At 41.1% G+C, this 26973-nt stretch overlaps 1 protein-coding gene across 1 annotated transcript; it reads left to right on the top strand.

Annotated features, from left to right (window-relative positions):
* Nucleotides 1-1510: 1510 nt before the first annotated feature.
* slc6a20 (solute carrier family 6 member 20) lies at nt 1511-26012 on the top strand. The gene is made up of 11 exons (XM_077598963.1): nt 1511-1868; nt 7231-7371; nt 13800-13891; nt 13998-14225; nt 14500-14610; nt 17675-17916; nt 18121-18283; nt 21116-21317; nt 23379-23538; nt 23622-23787; nt 25033-26012. The coding sequence occupies exons 1-11, from the start codon at nt 1745-1747 to the stop codon at nt 25198-25200; spliced, it is 1797 nt and encodes a 598-aa protein (XP_077455089.1). The 5' UTR covers nt 1511-1744; the 3' UTR covers nt 25201-26012.
* Nucleotides 26013-26973: the final 961 nt, after the last annotated feature.

Raw genomic sequence — 26973 nt, 5'->3', positions numbered from 1 at the left:
ATGATTATTGATTCCCCTTACAAACCCCCCAAAAACCTTACAAACACCGTACGAGTCGTACGGTGTTTGTAAGGTTTTTTGGGGGCTTGTAAGGGGAATCAATAATCATTTATAAGGGCAGTTATCGGCTGAGGTTGACAGGTATGAATTTGCCATCAAAAGTGTTCCTCCCTCAGTACACTACAGACACTTTCTGACTAGTGTGTGGCGTCACACGGGGTGTTTTCACTGAACGGGGCCACACTTCATTTTGATTCCAATGACCAGTCTAGCCATCATCCATCCATCCAGTTCATCTTTTTCCCAGGAGTGATTCTCTATACCGTTATAAGATTTGGCTGTTAAGTAAGTTGGGTGGGTGGCCCAGTGGAACGAGTGGTCAGTGTGTCAGCCTCACAGCTCTGGGGTCCTGGGTTCAAATCCAGGTCTCGTCCACCTGTGTGGAGTTTGCATTCCAGGCCTCCGTGGGTTTACTCTGGACACTCCGGTTTCCTCCCACATTCCAAAAACATGCATGGTAGGCTGATTGGACACTCCAAATTGCTTCTTTTGGTGAGTTTGAGAGTGAATGGTTGTCCGTCTCCTCATCCCCTGCGATCGGCTGGCCACCAATTCAGGGTGTCCCGCGCCTATGGCCCAGAGTCAGCTGGGATAGGCTCCAGCACCCCCCGCCACCCTAGTGAGGGTAAAGCAGTTCAGAAAATGAGATGAGATGAGATGCTCATGATGGATATGCCAGTCTGATACAACACCTGTTACATTGACTTTGTATCACGCAACGAGGGTAAAAAAATGGTTTGAACACAGCGTTAATGGAGTTCGTCACACTAAAATAATATACAGCAGGGGTAGGGAACCTATGGCTCGGGAGCCATATGTGGCTCTTTTGATGGGTGTATATGGCTCTCCGCTAACCTGTGTGGTAAAATATGGGAACCGCTGGTGAGAGACCTAAGTCCCGAACGCACCAATGGGAGCCTCCAGCTGGCACTGTGGCGCTGACACTATCTCTAGCGCCTTTTTAATTATAATTTTTCTTCATTAGACTCTTCTGCATGCATACTCTCATTGATACTCATTGATTAGCAACAGTGAAAAAATGTTCCCAGAAGAATTCAGACTTTTTTTTAACTTTCAAAGTGGTGAAATGATTAATAAATGCACACATTTTCATGTATTTTTATTTGTATGGCTCTCAAAGAATAATGTTTGAAAATATCAATAGTTTATGGCTCTCTTCGTCAAAAGGGTTCCCGACCCTTGGTATATACGGCGATATGGGGAAAACTGAAGTGGTAAGAAGCAGATGTAACAAAATTCTAACTGCCCCTGATTTTAAACAGTACGTTTTCATTTGCAGCTTTCTATTTACGTTAGATAAATTAGAGTTACATAACTGAAGGACTTGGATGTAGAATAAAAACACAACTCCCCAGATGCTGTTGTGGCTCCCTCTGCTGGTCTTGAGCGGTTTAGCCATCGGCTTTTTTGTTCATTTAACGTCGCACCTGTCCCCTGTTTTGAGAATGGTAACTAGGTTCTGACTGAATCCCCATCGGCCTACTAACACGAGAAAAATCAAGTAAAAGTAATAAGTGGGATAAACGACTAGTTTGAGGCTCCGCCCGCCGCCTCGGAAGAAGTTCCAATGACGGAGCTATTAAAAGGCTGAAGGCAATCGAACCCCTCGCACAAACTGTCGACGAGCCACTTGAGAGAAGACGTTCACATTGTTGGGGAAAATATGGAAAAGGATTCTCGACCAAACTGGGACAGTCCCTTACAGTTCGTTTTGGCATGTGTTTCTTATGCTGTCGGACTAGGGAACGTGTGGCGGTTCCCCTACCTGTGCCAGATGCACGGTGGAGGTAAGACCTGGGCGGCTGGCGACCCCATCTTTGACAATTTCCTCACCTTAAAATCTAAGACGAAGATGAATGTTTTAGGTACAGTGCTCACTAGTACAATGGACAGCTGTTCAAAAGTTGACATTTAACTCTTTAAAGAGTCACTGGCTATTTGGGTCATGCATGCAAAAGAGCATAAATATTACCAATATGTTACATACTTAATTTATTATTATTATTATTATTATTATTATTATTATTATTAATTAATTATTAAGAATAATTCATTAATAATCTCATCTCATTTTCTGAACCGCTTTATCTTCACTAGGGTTGCGGGGGGTGCTGGAGCCTATCCCAGCTGACTTCGGGCCAGAGGCGGGGGACACCCTGAACTGGTGGTTAGCCAATCGCAGGGAACAAGGAGACAAACAACCATTCACGCTCACACTCATACCTAGGGGCAATCAGCCTACCGTGCATGTCGTTGGAATGTGGGAGGAAACCAGAGCACCCGGAGAAACCCCACGCAGAACATGCAAACTCCACACAGGTGGACCTACCTGGATTTGAACCCAGGTCTCCCACTGTGAGGCTGACCCCCTAACCACTCAGCCGCCCTTAATTAATCCTAATAATTATAATAATTAATTATCAATGATCAATTATTTACCATTGTCTTTTATTCATGTGTTTACTTTTTGGTTTGTTTTGTGTTGCGGAAACGAAGTGTCTTTACCTGGTTTTTGTTGACAAATGAAAAAAAGTGCATCAGTGTCCTGAATCTTTCATTTTTAGTCAGAATTTATGGATTATTTGAATGGAATTTGCCTTATTTTAATGACAAGGCTACAGAAACAAGCATCTTTTATTTTGAAGACTTGAAGGAGAAGTTTCCTTTTTTTAGTAATTGCCTGCAGAGAAATAAACGTTCCTTTTATATAAACTGGGAGAACTACCTGTGAATTCCAGTCTTTTAGTGCCATTGACTGCTCTAGAGTCTAGACGCACAATCAATTTTAACTGGATCATGCATTCATCATTTATTATTATTACCCCAAACAAAATTAATTGCATGTCCAGTGCCATCAGATATTTTTGGAAATTTAAAGAAAAAAAAATTAAAACACTTTCACAAAAACAAAATCACATTTTGGTACATGAAGATTTTTATGAGGCGTAGTATTTTTTTTATAATAAAAAAATGAAAATAGTAATATTAGAATATTTAATAATAATAACAATAATAATAGGGGCGGCCAGGTGGGGCGAGTGGTTAGCGCGTCGCCCTCCCACATTCCAAAAACATGCATGGTAGGCTAATTGGACACCCTTAGGTCTGAGTGTGAGTGTGAATGGTTGTCCGTCTCCTTGTGCCCTGTGATCGGCTGGCCACCGATTCAGGATGTCCCCGGCCTCTGGCCCGGAGTCAGCTGGGATAGGCTCCAGCACCCCTCACAACCCTAATGAGGATAAAGTGGTTCAGAAAATGAATGAATAAATGCAATGTAGAAATAAAACGGGTACAATTTTAGTTACACTTAACTGTTGTGTCTGACATAATACCATGCAATTTTCTTTGTGATATACGTATAATAATTGTGACACATGCTCATGATGAGGGCGGTGGCCCGGTGGAGCGAGTGGTTAGTGTGTCCGCCTCACAGCTCTGCGGTCCTGGGTTCAAATCCAGGTCACGTTCACCTGCGTGGAGTTTGCATGTTCTCCTCCGGCACCACCCACGACCCTAATGAGGATAAAGTGGTTCAGACAATGAGATGAGATGATAATAATAATAATAATAATAATAATATAGATTATAATATGTATAAGAAAAAAATAAGACTGCCATTATTGGCACTCATGAAGTTCATGTATATAATTCAAAATATCTTCTGACCAAAACAAAATCAGGTGAAAATACACTTTCTTTGTTCAAGACCCTTGTGGGGATAAGTGGCATGGAAAATGAATGAATTAATAAATACATTGGACACTTCAGTTAAAACATCTTGATTATAGAAACTTGTAAATTTTGATTTATTTCTGAAGATATGAAGAAAAATAACAATCGGCTTCCATTTATGGTGAGAATGCAAAATACTAAATTCTGAAAATGTTAATAAAAACTAAATGAATGTAAATGAATTAAACAGACATACATTGGTTCTCAAAATTACTTTTATTTGCACTGTCTTTTGACCGCCTGCCGTTGGACTTCAATTAAACTGGGCACCTTCCCCCTGTGAAAATGGATCAGACAGGCAGCCAATGAGTGCTTTTTAAAGGGTTAGGTCCGATAAACAGAATAATGAGACAGGCCACCAATGCCAGGTCGGAGGGTTGTAAAATGTCTAAACAAATCTTTATCAGAATGTGAGTTAACACAAAGTTTAAGTAAGCCGTAAACCTCAATAGCATGTCATAAACTATAGGGTAGAACCACAGAGTAACATTGGAAATGTTGCTCTATACGGCATGCAGTGACTCACTTGTTAAAGCACCTTACAGTAGAGGCGGATGATAAGAGTTAATGACATAACAGTTAAAGTGATACACAAACACAACAAGAACAGCATTGAATTGGACAGGAAAATGAATTCAATAATGAGAGTTTAAACTAAAAACTATCATACTGTACATTGCGGTAATGTTAAAAAAACATTGAAGACCTGGACCTTACAATTTTCATTTTTGTTTCAGCGCAAAGGCCATTTTAATTCGGAAGTTATATTAAAGAAAATAGGACCATAAGATACATGACTTGTGTGTGCACAGCAATACACTTCTTATGTTTATTATTTTATTTCCGTATATTTCACTTACAATTTATTCATATGTATCAATAGTTTTTCACTGAGGAGGAGGAATTTATTTCACATGAACATTCTTATATTCTATGTAAATTATCCTATTGTAGGTCAATGGTCATTTTGGTCATTTCTTACAATAGATTTACCATTACAATTAGATTTAAGACAGCATTTTTTCTGGAACTAAGAAGATACAAGTATGTGTTGTATTTAGTATATATATATGAAATACGTATGTGTAACTCAATTTGTTTTTGTGTTTAGTTTGACAGTTAACATCAATAGCAATTTTGGGATGTGCTATCTGTCAAACTTGATTCAAAACATAGCAACACATTACTCATTATCATATTTTATCATGTTTAAATGTTTTTTTTCATTTCATTTTCTGAACCACTGTCTCCTCACTAGGGTTGGGGGGTGGGGGGGGGGGGGTTGCTGATGCTGGAGCCTGTCCCAGCTGCCTTTGGGCACAAGGCGAGGGACACCCTGAATTGGTGGTCAACCAATGCAGGGCACAAGGAGACAATGAGCTCACATTCATAGGGGCAATTTAGAGTGTCAAATCAGCCTACCATGCATGTCTTTGGAATATGGGAGGAAACCCAGCCTGGGGCTAACATGCAAACTCCACACAGGTGGACCAACCTGGATTTGAACCCATGACTCCCACTGTGAGGCCGACACGCTAACCACTTATACACCAGGCCGCCCTTAAATGATCATGTGAGACGAAAATTGTAAACATGAGTTTATTTCGATTCTTTGGCCAATGGCAAAGCACCAGATTTATGAAATTGCAGTGGATTTCCATGCTAAGCAGAGGGGTCAACGAGGCTCAGGAAATGACAACAGAATGCGGGTGTGAACGTTTCAAAAATGGATCGAACACAATATAACAGCGAAGAAAAACAGCTTTGTGAACAGCTTGGGAGTGATGAATGTCAGATGGCCAACATAGTAGTTCCATACAAAGATGCACTAATTATGCATGCTAACGTGTGTGTCCTAGTTATGCTAAAGATGTGGCACGCCATTGCGGCATAAATGAATCTACCATGTGGTATTCTAAGAAAGAAGAAGCGAAAATTCGGAAGACTGCAACAATATGATTTTCCAAGGACACCGCGCGAGTGGTAACCACTAGGAAAAAAAATGGAACCATCATTAGAAGGGATTTTGGCCGTAGCTAAGGCCCTGAACCTGGCATGACGAGAGGACTTCAACATACTGCTCGAAAGCCACCCAGGACCCCCCCTCCCCCAACTGATGAGGACATTGTCGAAATGATGCCACTGGGAAATGAGGAAGAAGAGGCAGGGGACAACAATGCGAATGAGGATGAAGAACGTGGTCTTCCTTTAAGACATCTACAGGTGATGTTCATATGGCATGCAGTTTGCAACAAGCCATTGAATTTGGTAATCGTCTTGACAGTGTCATGTCCTTGTACAAAAGCATATTTGTACAAGAAACGAAATGACGGTCGCTATATTCCTTGGGCGCCGAACACCTCGCAGTAAGAAGATCCTGTTGTTGTTGTGTCACCTCAGGCGCCTGAGGATTACCCTCAGCAGCGCTAGAGCTGCCACTGGAACGCGTATTAGTTCATCCAGGGGGTAGCCGGAGGTGTGGGGAAGTGCGAATATATCCGGCTGGAGGAAAAATGTAGGGTGCCACGTTCCTGGGTGGCAGCTCTGGATGGTTTTGTTGGATTCACAGGCCGGGACGGGCGGCCTCTCGGGAGACACCTCGTGAAGGTTCCAACTGTTGTCTCCCAGATCCTGCTGTTTCACCTACAGCATCCCCTGAAGATTCCATCGATGATCCAATGCCTCTCGAATCTGACAAAGAGGACTTGGACTAAAGCTCGCAATAACCTGTTTTTTCCAATTTTTTGGTCGCAAATAGTTATTTTGTCTAACTGCGATAAGCTGACCACCAATTCGGGGTGTCGCCCGCCTAGTTTCCACAGTTGCTTTGGATAGGCTCCAGTACCATCGCCACTCTGGTGACGATAAGAGTTACAAAAAAAATGAATGAATATTTCTTTCATCACTAAATGCCACACAGTGTCTTTGCATTTGGTTTTGTGGAAATGGTCACGCTTAGTTGATGGTTCCATTAAAATCAATCAATATTTATAATGTCACACAATGCCTTTTTTAATTAATATCAGGACACAAGGTTTATAAAAAACAAATAAAATCAACACAACGGACCAACCTCTGGTGTTCCTTTGAGACCAAAACTGTGATGTGCATTATTCATGACTAATTTTCTTCTGCAGTGTCATGTCAAATTTATGCACCAAACACGTGTCACTAAATTTCACTGTTGGTATGATGGTGATCACATTGTAGTCACATGATGTTATTAAGAGTTGATTGTTAATTATCACAAAGTTCCCAAGATAAAACTCTGAGGTTTCTGTTTATTGAAAGGCTGATTGTGGTAGATAATACAGTGATGTAAACCCAGTTAAATACACGTTGAACATTACAGCAAAGTACGTTTTCTTCATATGAAGAATCAACTATACACTGTTTTAATTGTACTTTCCTCAACAGGGAGTTTCTTGATACCATATCTACTGATGTTGATTATTGAAGGTGTACCCTTATTCTACATGGAGCTTGCCATTGGTCAAAAAATGCGTTTAGGAAGCATTGGAGCCTGGTCAGCTGTTAACCCTTATTTGGGAGGAGTGGGTAAGTATTCTCTAAAATATTTTGCTTAAACTCAAATCAAATGGTTTATGGCTTTCTGGTAGGAATGATTCATTAGTCCATTCATTAGGCCAAGTTATTGCAGTACTACTTACTCATGCAGGATTGAATTTAATTGAATTTAATGCTTTTATTGTCATTATACAAGTATAATGAGATTTAAACCTTTCACCATGTAGTGCAAAAATAACAACAACAAACGGACAAATAAATAATTAATAAATAATAAATAAATAAATAAGTAGTGCAAGTGAGGTCTGCAGAGCGTAGCAGGCTTGTTCTGTCTGAAGTCCAGGATGAGTTTCATGGTTTTGGAGACGTTAAGTGCCAAGTTGTTGAGAGTGCACCACTCGCTGTGTCTATGGATGCAAGTGAGGTCTGCAGAGTGTAGCAGCCTTGTTCTGTCTGAAGTCCAGGATGAGTTTCATGGTTTTGGAGACGTTCAGCGCCAAGTTGTTGAGCGTGCACCACTCGCTGTGTCTATGGATGCAGCAACAGACAAACAAACACATAGATAATCAGTATATAGTAATGATAAATACCTAATCACTAAATAGTATTAGATAAATAAGTGGTCAACATAATAAATAGTAGTATAAGTAATATTAATAAGTCTTGATTAGGTCCTAGGTGCAGAACTCACGTTGAGTATGGTGACAACTCTGGGAAACTGTCCTTGAGTCTGTTTGTCTAGGCTGTTATGTCTCTGTAGCACCTTCCAGAGGGTTGCAGGTTGAAGTGGTGGAAGCCGGGATGCATATTGTTTTTTATAATGCTCTCTGCCCTTCTAAGGCTCTGGGATTCGTAGATGCTGGACAGGGTAGTTAGGTGATGATCTTTTGGGCTGTGTTGATCACCCTTTGCAGTCTTTTCCTGTTGGCTTCTGTGCAGCTTGAGTGCCACACTGACACAGCGTAGGTCAGCATTCTCTCAATGGCAGACCGGTAGAAGTGAACCAGCAGGTTGGTATTCAGTTTCTCCTTCCTTAGTACTCTCAGGAAATGTAGCCTCTGCTGCGCCTTCTTGACGAGTGCTGTGGTGTTTGCCGCCCAAGTGAGATCAGCAGAAATGTGGATGCGTAGGAATTTGAAAGTCTCCACTTGCTCCACACATTCGCTGTTAATATACAGGGGCGACGGAGCAGCCTTGTTGCATCGGAAGTCCTCATCTCTGCTGGCCATCTCATTCTCCTCAGTGATCATCCCCACCACTGTTGTTACGTCCGCAAATTGCACAATGATGTTCTCATGGTGCGTGGTTCTGCATTCGTGTGTGTGTAGAGTAGTGGACTCAGCACACAGCCTTGGGGTGAGCCGGTGCTGAGCACTGACCCTAATGAGAATAAACGGGTTCAGAAAATAAATGATTTATTTTTTAAAGCGTATCTATCATCTAAATATGATACAAATTCTGAAAAAAAATATTATAATTTTTTTATTTTAGTTTGTTTATTCCGATTCACTATTAAAAGCTCCAAGTCTAAATAACTTTAATCTGCTATCAATGCTAAGTAATCATTGTGTTTATTTCTTTATTGTTGAACAAGAAAGCGACAACTTTCCTTATTTTAAGGAGGAAGGGGAGATTATAACAGCCATGAAAAGGGTCTTACTTGTTTCAGCAAGAATGTGGGTAGGCTAATGTTGTTTGTGAACTACAGCTCCACACAAAAAAGGAAAATATTATTTATCGTATTTACTCGCATATTAGGCGCACCCTTAAAATTGCCTTAATATTGTTTAATTTTACCCCCTGATTCACAATTTTCACCTCCATATTGATGGTTTTAATAGGGAGTACAAATACGTTACTTTGAAGGGAACATCTTAAGAAAAATCATCGCACGGGGTATTTCTGAGATATTGTATGAATCAAAAGCACATTATTAGGGTCAATATCATAAGGAATGGCGGCCCGGTGGTGCGAGTGGTTAGCGCATCGGCCTCACAGCTCTGGGGTCCTGGGTTCCAATCCAGGTCATGTCCATCTGTGAGGAGTTTCCATGTTCTCCGTGGGCCTGCGTGGGTTTCCGCCGGGTACTCTGGTTTCCTCCCACATTCCAAAAACATGCATGGTAGGCTGATTGGACACTAAATTGCCCCTAGGTATGGGTGTGAGAGTGCATGGTTGTCCGTCTCCTTGTGCACTGCGATCGGCTGGCCACCGATTCAGGGTGTTCACCCGCCTGTGGCCCAGAGTCAGATGGGATAGGCTCATGCACCCCCCGCAACCCTAGTGAGGATAAAGTGGTTCAGAAAATGAGATGAGATGAGATCATAAGGAATTAATTCATCCAGCAATGGTTGTTTTTGTTACACCCTGCATTCGATCTTGACACACAGGGGGAAATAATCAGAACAGTGAGATGTTGTTGTTACTTCAATCCAACTTTTACTGTAATGATTCAACACACCTCCCGTGCCTCAAGCTATTTGCTAAGACATCAATAATCGAATACCGATCTTCTTTAACATGCCCCACACTTGCCATGTGGACCCAAGGATCAACAATCGAACACCGATACACACATTCAATCCAAACTCGTTGTGCATTCTCAACATTCAATCATTAATAAATCAAACACTAGTATGTCACACTAATAGATCAAACACTCTAGTATGTCACACTCTCCCCCAGAAAAACAAATGTCGTCCCGACATCAGTATATTCCAAATATCTTCCCCTTGTTGGTTGTAATGCTGAACAGTCTAGCGAACTTGTCATTTCACATCCTCTTCTGTAAGCTGATACTCATGAAAACTCCAGGCGGCAAGGGCCACAGTTCAAATATAATCCACAACTCGTACGGTCCACGTTCACTGGATGGAAACTGTAATCACAGTCCGTAACAGTCCATGTTCGCATAATACATGTCACCCTTGTAGGCTCAAGCCTGTTGGAGTCCATACATAAAGGGTGGTTGACTGTAATTTGGCTGCAGGTGTACTAACCAAGGAACCACTCCTGGTGCCGGGTAAGCAGGTAGCAGCTGATGTGGTGACTGAGTACTATAACAGGAGGGGACACCAAGCTGATCATAGGTCGTTCGTCGTGGTGGATGTCTCTCCCTTCTTGGCCGTTCATAAGTCAACGCCTCAGGTTCATTCACAGCGGTTGGCGGAGAGGTCTCTGATAAATGATCATCACGAGGATCTTCAACAGCCAGATTTGTTCCCTCACCAGGCAGGTCCTCCAGCTGATAGTCATCTTCTGCTTGTACTGGTCCCGAAGCAGGGCCCTTCACTTCGAGTCTCTGATTCGCTGGCAGTGGCCTGTGCTTAGACTCCATCCCTTGGGCATTTCTCTCATTTAGCACCTGGAGGGGCTCGTAGTGAAAGTCATCTTCGTAACCACTGTCTTGGTCTGTCTCTTGAAGATGAGATACCGGCTGCTGTTTATTTCTCTCCATACTCTTGTCAATTTTTCCTCCTTCTGGTGTCAGGTTTTTTATCAGGATGCGCTCTCCTGGTTGTAGCACGGAGCTCCTCACTTTGGTGTCATAGTGCTTTTTACCTCGTTCTGCAGCTTTTCGTACACTCACGGTGGCAATGGTGTACGCCTCCTCCATCCCTTGTCTCCCTTTCTCCACTTTGGCCTTGTATAACTCCAGCTTGTCAGCTTTGATTGCGCGTTCTCTCAGCGCATCCAGTTCATCGCGATAGGCGCGGGCTGCACGGGCGTCTACGAGCAGCTTCAAATTCTCCTGCTGGAGCCTCTTTATTTCTTCCTCCATGTTTTCCTGCTGGTGTCTGTTGTCCAGCGGTTGTTCATTCCTCTCTTCTAGCTCTTGTCTAAGTCGTCTGATCTTTGCCTTTGAATCGGCAGGTTCCACCATCAGGTGTTTCTGAGTTCCCACCTGCTGCTGTTTCATGCTGGGAGGATTGACGATGGCCAGTGGACTGGGTGTGCCACAAAGCACACGAACCACACCTTCCCTTTCCTGAGTTAGCTCTGCTATAGTCTCTTCTTTTAGTGGTCTGCCTCCTCGGATTTTACATCTAGCTTGGAAATGTTCTCCACTCCCACACCGATAACAATGTGTGCACTTCACATCTCGCCCTCCCTGCTGACAAGCAAAACACCTTCTTGGGACATAAGCAGGGCGGCTAGTGTTCCAGGGGGGTGCTGGGGGCTTGCTGTAGTAATTTTGTTTTGCAAAAGGTGGCTGGGGCTCCCTAACTGGTCTTCTAACTGAAGGTGGGAGGTAGGACTGAGGCTGAAACATAGCCTGCTGTAGTGTCTCTCTGATCTGAGCTATCTCTGCACTGAGATCTTTAAGAGAAGCAACACTTGCCTTAAGTTCAGTCAACGCCGCTCGTACCTCACGGGACACTTTTGGTTTTTCTTCTCCAGGGCAATTGGTAGGTCGTAGTTCTTCTAAGTGCACCTTGCTAATATGTGTCGCTGCCTGTGGGGTACTAAACGTCTTTTTATTTCTCCTTACTGTTTCATTAGCACAGGCTACATTTAACCGCTCTAGCAAAAGCTCATCTGAAGTCTTACAGTTCAGCAAGAGAGGCTGCATATCTACTTTAACACTGTCACTCTGGAGACCAGTGAGTATCGTGTGCAAGCACATACGCTGGACTAAACTTGGGTTGTACTGGATTCCTGATTCTGATTCTCGAGATGCAAACAGTACCTTCTGCCTAAGACCCAACACTCGCATTAAGAAACTTTGAGGAGTCTCTTTGATCTGCTGCACTTCTGAAGCTAACTGCCCATAGAGGTCGGTAGCACTCCTTTCCTGAAAATGAGCGCGTAGGATGCGTTTGAGTGTGGGAAGAGTGAGGTTAGGTTTCCATTCCAAATAATTACGTAGCTGCAAACTGGGGGAGATAGCTCTGATAACTGCATCAATAATTTCCACATCTCGGTAACCCCTATTCAGTCCATTTTCAATTTGATGAACAAGGCTGGAGAATGTCAGCTTGTCCCTCTGGCCTGGTTCACCTATTTGGCCGGCAATTTTGAAGTCCTTGCGCCAGTATGAGCTTGGCTGGGGCTGGGGAGACACACCCCCTTGAGGGTCTGCAGCATCTGGTAGCTGGGGCAAAGTTATTGGAGTCTCTTCCAATCTTGACCCTTGCTTTCCGTTATCATCTCTTTTGACTTCATGCTTCATATCTGATATTTTCTCTTTCAGTTTCAACAATTCAGACATGCCTTCATCCTCTACTTCCTCTAGTTCTTCTCTTTCTAGGTACTTTACAATGTGAGCCACTAATGATAGACGCTATTTCCGTTTAACACTTCTTAATATGTTAAGAAAATCACATATTTCCAGTAGGTTATTTTCCGTCAGGTTGTTCAATGTTCCTACCACCTCTTCGAGTAACTGTTCCATTTTGTTGACGATCTAGGAGCTCTGTTGACTGTACAGGAGTGAACTCTGAACTGGCACGTCTTTACTGTCCCTCTGATGATCTCTTATTGGCCTCAGATGACAAGTACTCAACCGCCAACTTCCAGTTCTTCTTAAACAGCAACACCTTCTCTCACTGCCATCTGCCTGGTTTGTAGTGTTTGGGGGGATTTAGCTGGCTCAGAATTCAGTGAGCAGATCTTGGACACTGGACATCTGAACAGCAATCCCAGCGGTGCCTCCAAAATGTTACACCCTGCATTCGATCTTGACACACAGGGGGAAATAATCAGAACAGTGAGATGTTGTTGTTACTTCAATCCAACTTTTACTGTAATGATTCAACACACCTCCCGTGCCTCAAGCTATTTGCTAAGACATCAATAATCGAATACCGATCTTCTTTAACATGCCCCACACTTGCCATGTGGATCCAAGGATCAACAATCGAACACCGATACACACATTCAATCCAAACTCGTTGTGCATTCTCAACATTCAATCGTTAATAAATCAAACACTAGTATGTCACACTAATAGATCAAACACTCTAGTATGTCACATTTTCTTACTGCAAAACAGAAAATAACCAAATGTTACTTTGCCGACATCTACTGGTGAAAAGAGTATAGCAAGTCTTGTGCGCATATAAGCCGTACCCTTGATTCAGTCATCATTTATTTTAGCTTATATGCGAGAAAATACGGTAGTTAAGTTGGCAAAGTTGTAGAAGCCATTTTCTGGGTGCCCCAATGCTCATGAAACTTCAAGAAAGTGCATTCATCAAGGCTTTCCCTGCCATGACATGTGTATATAAGTTTGCCAAAACAGCTGAATATGACTACGCCAGCACCCCTGCTATTGTCCACTCTCATTTTGTCGCTCTGAACTGGAACAAGTTTCTATTTCGATACGAGGTCCCTCCACACAAATTTACTTTTGCTTTTTCCCCAAATTGGTCACAAAACTCCTCCCTTATGTGTGAATAGGCCTTTAAGCATCTATAAAATAAGAACAAAAAATAATTTAAAATCTCTCCTTTCAGGTCTCGCTAGTGTTGTGGCATCCATTTATATCTGCTTGTACTACAACGTTATCAATGGCTGGAGTTTCTGGTACCTCTTTAATTCATTTCAAGTGAGCTACTAAATCTTACCGTTCCAAATATGATAACAGTCTAGAGGATTTTCAGAGGTTATATTATGTACCTTGACAAGAACCTTTCTCTGCTTTGTCTTCACAGTCGGTCCTGCCCTGGTCAAATTGCCCTGTCAATTCTAACCTGACAGGGCCTGTTGAGGAGTGCCAAAAGGCTTCTCCAACCCAGTACTTCTTTTTTAGAGAAACACTGGACATTGCGTCTTCTATTGAAGAGAATGGAGGCATTCAAACAAGCCAGGCTTTGTGTTTCCTGCTGGCCTGGGTGATTACCTATCTCTTCATTATCCATGGAGTGAAGTCATCTGGAAAGGTAAAGCTGAGCGTTGTAATAAGAAAAAATAAATTACCCAGTGACCCTTGTGAGGATGAGTGGTTGAGATGATGATTGAATGAACAAAAATGACTCTCAGTATGATAACAACTGTTAACATGAATAGATACATTTTTCCTCTTCGTCTTTCTCTTGTGTTTTAACTTTTTTCATATACGTTCATCCATTGTGTCGCAGTACTGTAAATGCTGCATTTATCCTTAAAATGATTGACGGGATGAAAGCAGAGCAATATGTTTGGCTATGTCTGCAGGTGGTCTACTTCACTGCTACGTTTCCCTATGTGGTCCTGGTTATCTACCTAATTAGGGGTTTAACTCTTCCTGGTGCCATCAATGGTATAACATACTTGTTCACCCCCAAGGTAAGGATTTAGAATATATAAGTCATTTTTACAACAATACAATATTAAACTAGTCTCCCGATCTGCATGTTTTTGTGGGGAACACACAGAAAATTGGGGACTTGATGGTCTTTAGACTTACTAATTTTAAATACAAAAATACAACAAGATTAATATTTGTTTTGCTTAAAAACAAGATTAGTACAGTATATTTCGTACGATAAGTCGCACCTGGGCAAAAGTCGCACTTCCCAAAGAATGCACAATGAAGGGAAGAAATATATATAAATTGCAATGGAGTATAGGATTTTGGGGCGCAGTTTTTTCAATTGATCAGAAACCAAGATCTGGCTGCCTGGCGGGTGAGTTGTTAGCGCGTCTGCTTCACAATTCTGTTGTTGTGGGTTCGATCCCAGGTTGGTCTTCACTGTGTGGAGTTTGCATGCTTGCGTGGGTTTTCTCCGGGTACTCCGGATTCCTCCCACAGCCCAAAAACATGCAGGGTAGGCTGGTTGAGCACTCTAAATTGCCCCTAGGTATGAGTGTGAGCATGAATGGTCATCCATCTCCTTGTGCCCTGCGATTGGCTGGCCACCAATTCAGGGTCAGCTGAAGTCAGCTGGGATAGCTCAAGCACCCCCCGTGACTTTTGTGAGGATAAGCGGTACAGAAAATGAATGAAAGAAACAAAGAACAAATATCATATTTTTAAGTATTCATAAAATATGGACAACAGACAAAATAAGCACCTGTTAATGTTATTAACTGTTTTTTATTGGATAACTATAGCCTCAAAACATAACAAGCTGTTGTCAGTCAGAGTGAAAAAAGACATTTATAAGTCGTTCATACGTCTCGACGCCCGATAGGGCTGTTTTTCAATTATCGGATTTGGTATGGTATGGATATCGGCAAAACATACCTTGAAAAAAATTGGATTGGAAGTCAAAAAATCAGCAACGGGACATCCCAAATGGTGACCTTGTCTAATCAGTAGATAAATGAGGATATAAAGTCAAAATGCCTTGAAGGGGGAAAAGTACCTCTTGTTGTTAAAATATTCATTCATTCATATGCCATACCACGCATCCACGAAAGGTTTGCGGGGGTTGCTGGAGCCTATCCCAGCTGACTTCGGACGAAAGGCCGACTACACCCTAGACTGGTTGCCAGTCAGCCATAGGGAACACAGAGAGACAAATGACCATCCGCACTCACAATCATATTACCACCAGCGGGAATTGAGCACACGCCTGCCTGCACCGAAGTTAGGCAAGTGAACCTTTATTCCAGGAGGTGGCCTTTGTTAAAAGATGTCACGTAATTATTTTTTTAACGTTGTTGACGAGCGGACCGGAGGTTTGAGTGGTTAGCACGTTGGCCTCACAGCTCTTGGGTCCTGGGTTCCAATCCAGGTGAGTCCATCTGTGTGGAATTTCCATGTTCTCCGCGTGGGTTTGCTCACACGTTCAAAAATCATGCATGGCAGACTTGTTGGACATGTAGGTATGAGTGTGAGAGTGAGTGGTTGTCCGTTTCCTCGTGCCCTGCGATCGGCTGGCCACCGATTCAGGGTGTCCCCAGCCTCTGGCCCAAAGTCAGTTGGGATAGGCTCCATCACCCCCCGTGACCCTAGTGAGGATAAAGCAGTTCAGAAAATAAATGAATGAAATAAATGAATGGACGTTGTTAACGGACTCATCAAATGAACATTGAGGGAATATGATTTGATAACGTGATTTTAAGGTAGGCACCCGATGGTGCAATGGTTATTCCACCTCACTTTGGTCCGGGCAGTCTGGGTTTGATTCCCACTCGGTGGGGGTGTAATTGTGAGCATGAATGGTTGTCCTTTTCATTGTCCCCTGCGATTGGCTGGCAAACAATTCGGGGTCTCCCCTGGCTGCTGCATGTGCTTGGCTGGGTTTGGCTCCAGGACCCCCCACAACCCTTGTGAGGATAAGTGGTATGGAAGATGAATGGATGAATCATTTTAAGGTAATGCAAGTAAATAGAAGAAATGTGGACTGGTAGTCTCAATAAATATATTATTTTTAAAAATTCCTAAAAATATTATTAAAAGTATTATGTGGAAGCAATGTACCCTATAGAATCCAAAGATCCAAAGAATCTTATTTTTTCAGTATACAGTGGTACCTCGAGATATAAGCTTAATTCGTTCCGGGACTGAGCTCGTGTGTCGATTTTCTCGTAACTCAAACGAACGTTTCCCATTGAAATTAACTAAAAACAAATTAATTCGTTCCAACCCTCTGTAAAAACACCAAAAACAGGATATTGGATTGGATTTTTTTTTATTTGTTCTAATTCCCCATCTATTAACAAAGTAACACATAACTAGTGGTTTAATATTACTAAAAAGTGTTTAATAGTACTAAAATTAGATGGATTTCAAAGGGGGGAGAGAGACGGACAGAGAGAGGGCTTTTTGCATGGCAACACGCTCGAACATAACATAAACAAATTCAAATGAACTTGGATTACGATGCAGACACACTCAAAAATAAGTTTAATCGAACCTAACACTAAGCTTAATTCTAATTTTGTTTGACATTTTGATACCTTTCTTCTACCGGGTTGGCTCTTTTTGCCCCGCCTCCACACTGACTTTCAGTCAATATCGAGGGTTGTTTGAGTTTGTATTCCCTTCAAAATATTCCCAAAATGATGCACACAAATGTCCCCACAATAGGCTAACGCACGACCACTTGCCAACGAGAAGTAGTATATACGCCATTCGCACTGACTAACGGGAAAAAAACAGAAAAAATGCAACGCTCCGCCCAGTGCTCGCAGAGACATTACAAAGAGGGAGTCATGACCAGAGACATTACATGAGGGAGTTGCGGGGAGAGAGACAGTGCCCATGATGTTCTTATGAGCAGCATCTGGCGTCCGCTGTCTGCTCGTATATCAAAATTTGTCTCGTATCTCAAAATAAATATTTGCCCGAAATTTTACTCATATCTCGAATTGCTCGTATGTCGGGCCACTCGTATGTCGAGGTACCACTGTACATCACTTGCATCTCAATGTGTTTATCCATTTGTGCGTATGCTTTTAGATGGAAGAACTTGCAAATCCCACTGCCTGGATAAATGCTGCCACTCAGATTTTTTATTCTCTGGGTTTGGGATTTGGATCGCTGATAGCATTTTCCAGCTACAATCAGTACAACAACAATTTTGAGCATCAGGCCATCATTGTCTCCATCATCAACAGTGGAACATCCATCTTTGCTTCCATCGTCACCTTTTCTATATACGGCTTTAAAGCAACTGTTAACTATGAGAACTGCCTGATGAGGTGAGTTTTGCTCACTTTTGTGGATGAGTTTTATGCTTCAAACGAATAAGACTGACTTAAAAAATCAAATCATGTTGGTACGTACATGAAAATACATTTTGCTAATCATAGCCAAAATCTGAGCCAGTGCCACTCAGTGTTAAAGCTCAGTACTTGTCAACTCTATGTTGAAAGAAAGAACTGTGCTACTCTCTCCTGGTCCAGGACACGCATATTGCTGCTGAATACCTTTAATCTCGCAGAGGATACTATCAACTTGGACAATGTGTTTGAATGGGTTCAGAAACTCAATGCAACATACCCAGAGCAGTTTGCTGAAGTTGGCAATATACTGGAAGACTGTGATTTAACGAGGGAACTAGACACAGTATGTACTTCATCCTTCTACTCTTCTTGAGCTAATCAGTTGCTATTTTTTTCTCCACCGCTGTGCAAGCATGTTCTTCTTTGTCTATTCATTCAAATACACTAAATACATTAAGGAAAGTAATTGTGGGCAATTGATCACATCCAAGTCCATCATTCCTTCTGTTAGTAATCCATTTTTTTAATGCAAAAAAAAAGGTTAAGTCATTCATTATCCATATTGCTGGAGGTAATGGAGCTTATCCCAGCTAACTATGGGCACCAAGCAGGGGACACCCTGAATTGGTAGCCTGTCAATCGCAAGGCACAAGGAGAAAGACAACCATTCACACTCACACTCACACCTTGGAGGAAATTTAGAGTGTCCAACCAGCTTATGATCCATGTCTTTGGAATGTAGAAGGAAACCAGAGTACCCAGAGGTAACCCACGCAAGCCTGTGGAGAACATGCAAACTCCACACAGGAATGTCCGAACCGACCAGGGAAAACAGATAATAAACAAGAAATAAAAAAATATTTATTTTGTTTCTGGTAGCCTTTAACTCATTCACTCCCCATGATAGTTATGAATATTGAAACCATTTAATCTGGGACTTTTTTTTTGCGAGAAATAATAATAAAGTCGATCCACATGACATCTGGCCCCTGGCCTTGAGTTTGACACATTTAGAATAAGCCATACAGCAAATGGTTGTATGGATTATGAATGGCACAATCCTCTTAAAACATTGGCTGGTGGTAACAATTGTGTTCTTGTGAATTGTTGGTGAATGTAACCCAGTTCCTTTGTAGTGGTAAGGGCTTTATAATTCTAAATGATTCTAATTCAAAGTACTTTACATCAAACGATAAGCAGCAATACAAAAAAAATATTTTTCAAAACCGCTTATCCTCACCAGGGTCGCAGGGTGTGCTGGAGCCTATACCAGCTAACTATGGAGAGAAGCAGGGGACACCCTGAATTGGTAACCAGCCAATACCAGGGCACAAGGAGACTGACAACCATTCATGCTCACACTCATACCTAGGGACAATTTAGAGTCTTCAACTATCCTCCCTTGTATGTTTTTGAGATGTGGGAGGAAACCAGAGTACCCGAAGAAAATCCACACAAGCCTGGGGAGAACATGAATAATCCACACAGTGAGGTTGACCTGGGACCGAACCCTCAACCCTAGAACTATGAGGTCGACGCGCAAAGCACTCGCCCACTGAGCCGCCAGAAAAAAGAAAAAAAAACAGTCAATTAAAATAGGAAAAAATAATAAAAGCACAAGAAAAATGATTACAATTCCTAGATTGTGTATTTTAAAAAGTAATGCTGTCGATGTACAGCAGATAATATAGTTAGAAGTATGTTGCACTAAACAAAATTGTTTTTAGCCTTGATTTATAGGCCTGTTCTGACCAAAATAGCACCTTCCATTTTTCGATAAAAAACGTACTCTCTAATTACCTGAAAAATCATAGCAAGCTTTAGTCTCAATCTGTCTAGTAATTTTTACACAATTTGCCATCAAAAGTGTTCCTCCCTCAGTACGCTACAGACACTTTCTGACTAGTGTGTGGCGTCACACGGGGTGTTTTCACTGAACGGGGCCACACTTCATTTTTATTCCAATGACCAGTCTCGCCATCATCCATCCATCCATCCAGTTCATCTTTTTTCCCAGGAGTGATTATCAATACTCTTTTTAAGTTTGGCTGTTAAGTAAATTTGGGTCTCTTGGGCTAAGTGGGAGCGGGGAGAGAAGAGGTATCTCTCTTTATTCCCCCCTCCTTGTTCTGCGCTCATTGTTTCTAATGTCAGGTCTTACTCAAAATGAACATGGTCTCTTGTGGTGCTAGTAACTCACATCACAAGCAGGCTAGAGGCTGCTTTCCTGCGCACTCTGCCACTCAGGGGAATTCCAGTTGTTCACTTTGTATTCAGACCAGCGCAGAAAAGTAGCCAGCCCCTAGATCCGCCCATGAACTGAGGTAAAGTAACCAATGAATCTTCAATAAGAGAAGTCCCAAAATAGACCCTTGAGGAATCCCACGACTGAAATAAGTATGTTTACCTGCATCACAAAGCCTTCACAAACTGTTTCATCCCGACCGCAAAGTTGGACCTCGCTAATAGGGGGCTCCATTAACCTGTTTTTTTGTGGATTTATATAAAGCAGAGACAAACTATTTTCGCTGAGAGTACAGTACTTAAAGTATTTAATTTATAATATTTAATACATGTACAATTTTGATCATTGTACTTGTGTACTTGTATTTCTGTTTAGGCACGAAAACATGTTGTGGTAGTAATAATGGGGGTGATCCTACTTTGCGGTTTTTCGTTTATCGCGGCCATGTCCGCTCTACATTAATCGCGATATTCAAGGGATTACTGTATATCTTTTATCTTGTGATTTACAATAGAAATGTTTGTTAAGACCCTTCCTTTCTTATGGATGTTACTTAATTTCATTCTTATCTGTTGTTGAATTTATTTGTTTGGTAGCATTTATAGCTGCACTACTAAAACATCTGGAAAATTTGATTCGCCAAACAGGTTCTATATAGCTATTTTTTTTTATTGAGGCTGGGGTTTGTTCAGTGACATTTATGAATTTGATCAGACAGTTAATAATTTAGCAAGGGGTTCAATTACATTTTCCATATATGGTAGTTAGGCACAACTTAGGTTGATAGATGTGCGGCAGTAGTTGCCCTTTACTGCTTCTTTCTTGAAAAATCTGAATACACATTTTTTACAAATTAGAAATGTAAAAAAGGTAGGTTAGGTGTTATAAACTGATATCGATAACTCTGTTTTCTTTTCTCATCATTTTCAGGCGGTGGAAGGTGTTGGGCTTGCTTTCATTGTGTACAGTGAAGCCATTCAAAATATGCCCTTGCCTCAATTATGGTCAGTGCTTTACTTCTTTATGCTCCTGCTCCTGGGATTGGGTAGCATGCTGGGCAACTTGACTGCCATCACCACCCCTCTGCGAGACTTTAAGATATTTGCTAATGTTAGCAGTGAGGTGTTAAACGGTAAGATTTTCTTTGATACACTGTTTTCTATTGTTATTTATCTATTTTTGGGGGATAAATAACTCATTTGTGTACATACAGTTGTGGTCAAAAGTTTACATACACTTGTGAAGAACATAATGTCATGGCTCTCTTAAGTTTCCAGTTATTTCTACAACTCTGATTTTTCTCTGATAGAGTGATTGGAACAAATACTTCTTTGTCACAAAAACATTCATGAAGTTTGGTTCTTTTATGACTTTATTATGGATGAACAGAAAAAAGTGATCAAATCTGCTGGGTCAAAAATATACATACAGCAACGCTAATATTTGGTAATATGTCCCTTGGCCATTTTCACTTCAATTAGGCGCTTTTGGTAGCCATCCACAAGCCTCTGGCAAGCTTCTGGTTGAATCTTTGACCACTCCTCTTGACAGAATTGGTGCAGTTCAGTTAAATTTGATGGCTTTCTGACATGGACTTGTTTCTTCAGCATTGTCCACCAGTTCTCAATGGGGTTTAAGTCAGGACTTTGGGAAGGCCATTCGAAAACCTTAATTCTAGCCTGATTTAGCCATTCCATTACCACTTTTGATGTGTGTTTGGGGTCATTGTCCTGTTGGAACACCCAACTGCGCCCAAGACCCAATCTTCGGGCTGATGACTTTAGGTTATCACGAAGAATTTGAAGGTAATCCTCCTTCTTCATTATCCCATTTACTCTCTGTAAAGCACCAGTTCCATTGGCAACAAACAGCCCCACTCTCCTCCAAACATATTGCTGGGCATTGTGGCCAAACAGCTCGATTTTTGTTTCGTCTGACCACAGAACTTCCCTCCAGAAGGTCTTATCTTTGTCCATGTGATCGGCAGCAAACTTCAGTCGAGCCTTAAGGTGCCGCTTTTGGAGCAAGGGCCTCCTTCTTGCACGGCAGCCTCTCAGTCCATGGAGATGCAAAACACGCTTGACTGTAGACACTGACACCTGTGTTCCAGCAGCTTCTAATTCTTGGCAGATCTGCTTTTTGGTGATTCTCGGTTGAATCTTCAGGCTCCTGACCAATTTTCTCTCAGCAGCAGGTGATAGCTTGCGTTTTCTTCCTGATCGTGGCAGTGACAAAACAGTGCAATGCACTTTATACTTACAAGCAAGTGTTTGCACTGTTGCCCTTGAGACCTGCAGCTACTTTTAAATGGCTCCAAGTGACTTTCCTGACTTGTTCAAGTCAATGATTCACTTTTTCAGATCCATGCTGAGCTCCTTTGACTTTCCCATTGGAGCGTGTGTGGGCATTTGCATCCAATGAGCCCTATTTAAATGGCCTCAGAGAAGTCACCAGCTTTAGTCACTCATAATCACTCACAAGAAGTTAAGAGGCCATGCTATGAAGCTCATTTCACTGACACAACTTTCTAAGTCACCAAAATTGCTAATTCATGTTGCTGTATGTATATTTTTGACCCAGCAGATTTGATCACTTTTTCTGTTAACCCATAATAAAGTCATAAAAGAACCAAACTTCATGAATGTTTTTTGTGACAAAGAAGTATCTCTTCCAATCACTCTATCAGAGAAAAATCAGAGTTGTAGAAATAACTGGAAACTCAAGAGAGCCATGACATTATGTTCTTCACAAGTGTATGTAAACTTTTGACCACAACTGAATATATATGTATTTTTCTCTGGAAATGTATTTATTTATTTTTTGTTGTTTTGTAAAAAAAATCTTGTGAACTCTTTGGCAACAGAAGACCGACCAATCCATTTTTAAGGGTGTTGCTGGAAATGATCAAATGATCACTTCTAGCCTCCTGAGGCTTTCAATCTCAATTTTCCTCCTTTACTCACTATACCACAACACATTCTCAGTGACTTTAACTCCGTTCATTAAGATACTAATGAGTTAAGATAATAATATTTCAATAGATTTCCACTGTAGCTCACTGTCCCTGAAAGGGTTCAAACTTTTTCTGGTGGTCTGCAGCATCTATCAAAGATTTACTGGTAATCTGTGAACAGTCCTTACTCTCAATGCATTACCCGTGTGTTTTTCTTTCTTTCTTTTTTTCTTCTTCCAGGGATAGTGTGTGTAATCTTGCTACTGTTAGGCCTGGGCTTTACCACCCCCTCTGGAAATTACTGGTTTACCATGTTCAATGAATTTGGAGCATCTTTCTCCCTGCTTTTTGTTGTCCTCATTGAGATTATAAGTGTCAGTTATATTTATGGAATTAAAAGGTCTGTATGTTAAAATGGATTTCTACGCACTATGCATTTTATTCATAACAACATTACATTAATAGCACCTCTACCCATTGTAGGTTTGAAAAAGACATTGAAGACATGATTGGTCACCGTCCAAACTGGTATTTTAAAATTACGTGGGGGATAATAAGTCCCCTCCTCCTAATATGCCTCTTCATCTTCTACATTGTCAACTATATTAGAGGAGGTACACTCACCTACCAAGCATGGGACCGAAACCTGGTAAACTTTTTTACTTTAACTTGCTTTTTATTTCTTATACATTTTTATTCACCTTATTTTACGGGGAAATTAAACAAATTTACTTTGGTTTGCAGCTGTCAGTGTAGATCCGGGGTCAGCAAACTCCAACTCTAGAATATGAGGCTTTTTTAGCGTTGGGGTATTGGCTACCTGAAGCTTTTTTTAGAACATTTTTATTGTTTTAACATGGTTTCTGTAAGCGTACAAACATGACACAAACATTTGTTTGTTTTTTTCCAATGCTATAAAAATGTCTATAATGCTTAATTTCTGTCAACAAAGATTTGCGAAAATAAACATTTACTAACATAATATATAGGGCGGCCTGGCGGATGAGTGGTTAGCGCGTCGGCTTCACAGTTCTGGGGTCCTGGGTTCAAATCCAGGTCGGTCCACCTTTTCGGAGTTTGCATGTTCTCCACGGGAGAGAGAGAGACTTTTTGCACGGCAACGCGCTCGTAACATAAAATAAACAAATTTAAAAGAACTTGGATTACGATACAGACACTCAAAATAAGTTTAATCTAACCTTACACTAAACTTAATTAAAATTTTGTTTTAAATTTGTATACCTTACTTCTCCCGGGTTGGCTCTATTTGCCCCGCCTCTACCCTGAATTTCAGCTGCAGTTTTTAAAAGGAACCTATCAAGGTTTGTTTGCTTTTGTCTTCCCTTCAAAATATTCTGAAAATGACGCACTCAAATGTTCTCACAATAGTCTAACGCACGACCACTTGCCAACTTGCCCGGGAAGTAGTACTCCTCTCGTATTGGCGAGCAAGCTCCGCCATTCTGCACTGACTAACGGGGGGGGGGGGGGGGGGGGGGGGACACTGGAAAAATGCAACGCTCCGCTCAGTGGTTGTTGAGACATTTACACAAGGGACTTGCGACGGGAAAGACAGTGCCCATGTTTTTCTCAAAAGCAGTCTCTTGCGTTGGGCACACCTGCCTGTATGCTCGTATATCAAAATTTGTCTCGTATCTCAAGGTAAATATTTGCTCGAAATTTTACTCGTATCCCAAATTGCTCGTACGTCGGGGCACTCGTATGTCATGGTATTACTCTAGTTTATTGCTGGGTGCAAGTGGATGACTATTGCATGGGAAGCGTCTTGAGTGATCTATTATTTCACTTTACCACTGCATTCAAATAACGCATCACAATGGATACTGACTACTAACTGTATGTTATTGTTGTTTTTTTCTTTCTATTGTTGCAGGGAAAGTCAGTGGCGACAGACTATCCTATTTTTGGTCAATTCTTCATTGCATTACTGTTGGTGTCCTCAGTCGGCTGTGTTCCTCTTACGGCTCTATACGTGTATTGCACTAAGAAGAAACAGAAATTTGTTAAGGAGGGTCCTTCAATCAACACCATATCTGCCTAGTTTTACTGAATCAGGATGATTATAGTGCACCTTTAATGGGACTAGCTTCCCAGGTACCATTCATCACCTTTTCCTTAGGGCATATGACTTATTAGGCAGAGTTTCATAGCGATTTTATCAAGGCACTTTATACAGGTCACAGTAGGACAGCCCATGCTTCTCACCCCACGTGAGTAAGGAAACCCTTCCACCAAGAAAAAAACATCTGATAGAATTGCTAGATGAACTCCTACTGAAAATTGTACACATAGTAGCAAAATGTAATTAAGTTTTTGTGGAGAGAAATGTGTAAGACAACCTTTTGATAGAATGGAATTTTGCTTTTGTCTCTGTAGCCAAAGTCTATTACGGCGCACAACGGTTAATCAATGGCGTAAATAACTCAGGTTGGTAGTAAACAACCATAAAGATAGTTTGTGATTTTTCAAATTTGTTTAAATTGCCCGCCAAAGTCAAAGTACAAGCACTGTATATTATATATAAATACAAAATGATATTGCATTCATTTTCTACAGCCCAAACTTCATCTTCTTTTATAAATGTATTAGTATATACATAAAACTTTTCTAAACCAGTAGTTCCATTCTATAGACTATGGTTATGGTACTAATATCATACAAATTCTTGGAAATATGTAATGTAATATATGTTTATACTGTAGATAGCTGTGTTATATGTTGAAATTGTCTATATATACAATAATAACTATGCCATTTTCAGTGTTCAATGTTGAAATACAAATTAATGTTTCCAACCTTTTACCATCTATTTCTACTTGCATTTCCCATTAAAAATCAATGTAAGTTAAAGACTACTGACTGGAACGCATAATGAGGAATAATGTGACCGTTGTATAAAAAAAAAACAAGTCATTGTCATCTTTGTGGTTAAAACAGTGTTTCCCAACCATTGTGCCGCAGCATACTGGTGTGCCGTGAGCGATGGTCAGGTGTGCTGCAGGAAATAACAATTCATACATTGTAATATTTAGAGGGAAATCTTCATATCAGAGATCGAAATCGAACCGTGACAAGATTGAAATCAAACTATTATGCGATAGACATCAACTTTTGGCGACATTTGGTCAGTGTCAAAATTTAGATTTCTGAATACTTTTGAAGGTTTATTTTATTCCTTTGATTAAAACAATGTTATATTGTTAATATAGGTGACATATAGTTTTAAGTTTGAAGATTTTCAGATGGTGGTGTGCCTTGAGATTTTTTCAATGCAAAAAGTGTACCGCAGCTCAAAAAAGGTCGGGAAACACTGGGTTAAACATTTAACAAAGCAGATACATACAATGATGTTAAGCATAAACCTGCACGAGTGAGCAGGCATGCTGTCAACTGGCCAAATCGTATCTTGCATGCAACACAGGCACCAATAAGTCTGCAAATATAATTAATCAGGCCCCCTACAACAAATAATAATAATTGGGCTGCGAGGATAGATAGATATTGGCTCATGTCACATGGCTATGAGTTTCAAGATCATTACAAATAAGAGGTGACATGACTGTCCTTCAGCCAGTAGCAACAAAAAGGCAAATTACAAATACTATATAAAAAAAATTAAAGAGGAAGGACAGTAATGCTGTTTCACTTCCGCTCATGTACTGTTATATTACTTTTCGTCTGTGACACATGAATTAGTGACTGCATTTCACCGTCAGGCATGCACGCACTAATTAGTAAAAGTATTTTTTTCAGTCACTATGGGAGGTCATGGCTGATCCACATTTTGCTTGTCCTTGGTAAAATACTCTTCTAC

Source organism: Stigmatopora argus, chromosome 4 (assembly GCF_051989625.1).
Source record: "Stigmatopora argus isolate UIUO_Sarg chromosome 4, RoL_Sarg_1.0, whole genome shotgun sequence".
NCBI classification, from domain to species: domain Eukaryota; kingdom Metazoa; phylum Chordata; class Actinopteri; order Syngnathiformes; family Syngnathidae; genus Stigmatopora; species Stigmatopora argus.
The sequence above is the reverse complement of the archived record's forward strand: the minus strand, read 5'-3'. Positions and strand labels throughout refer to the sequence as shown.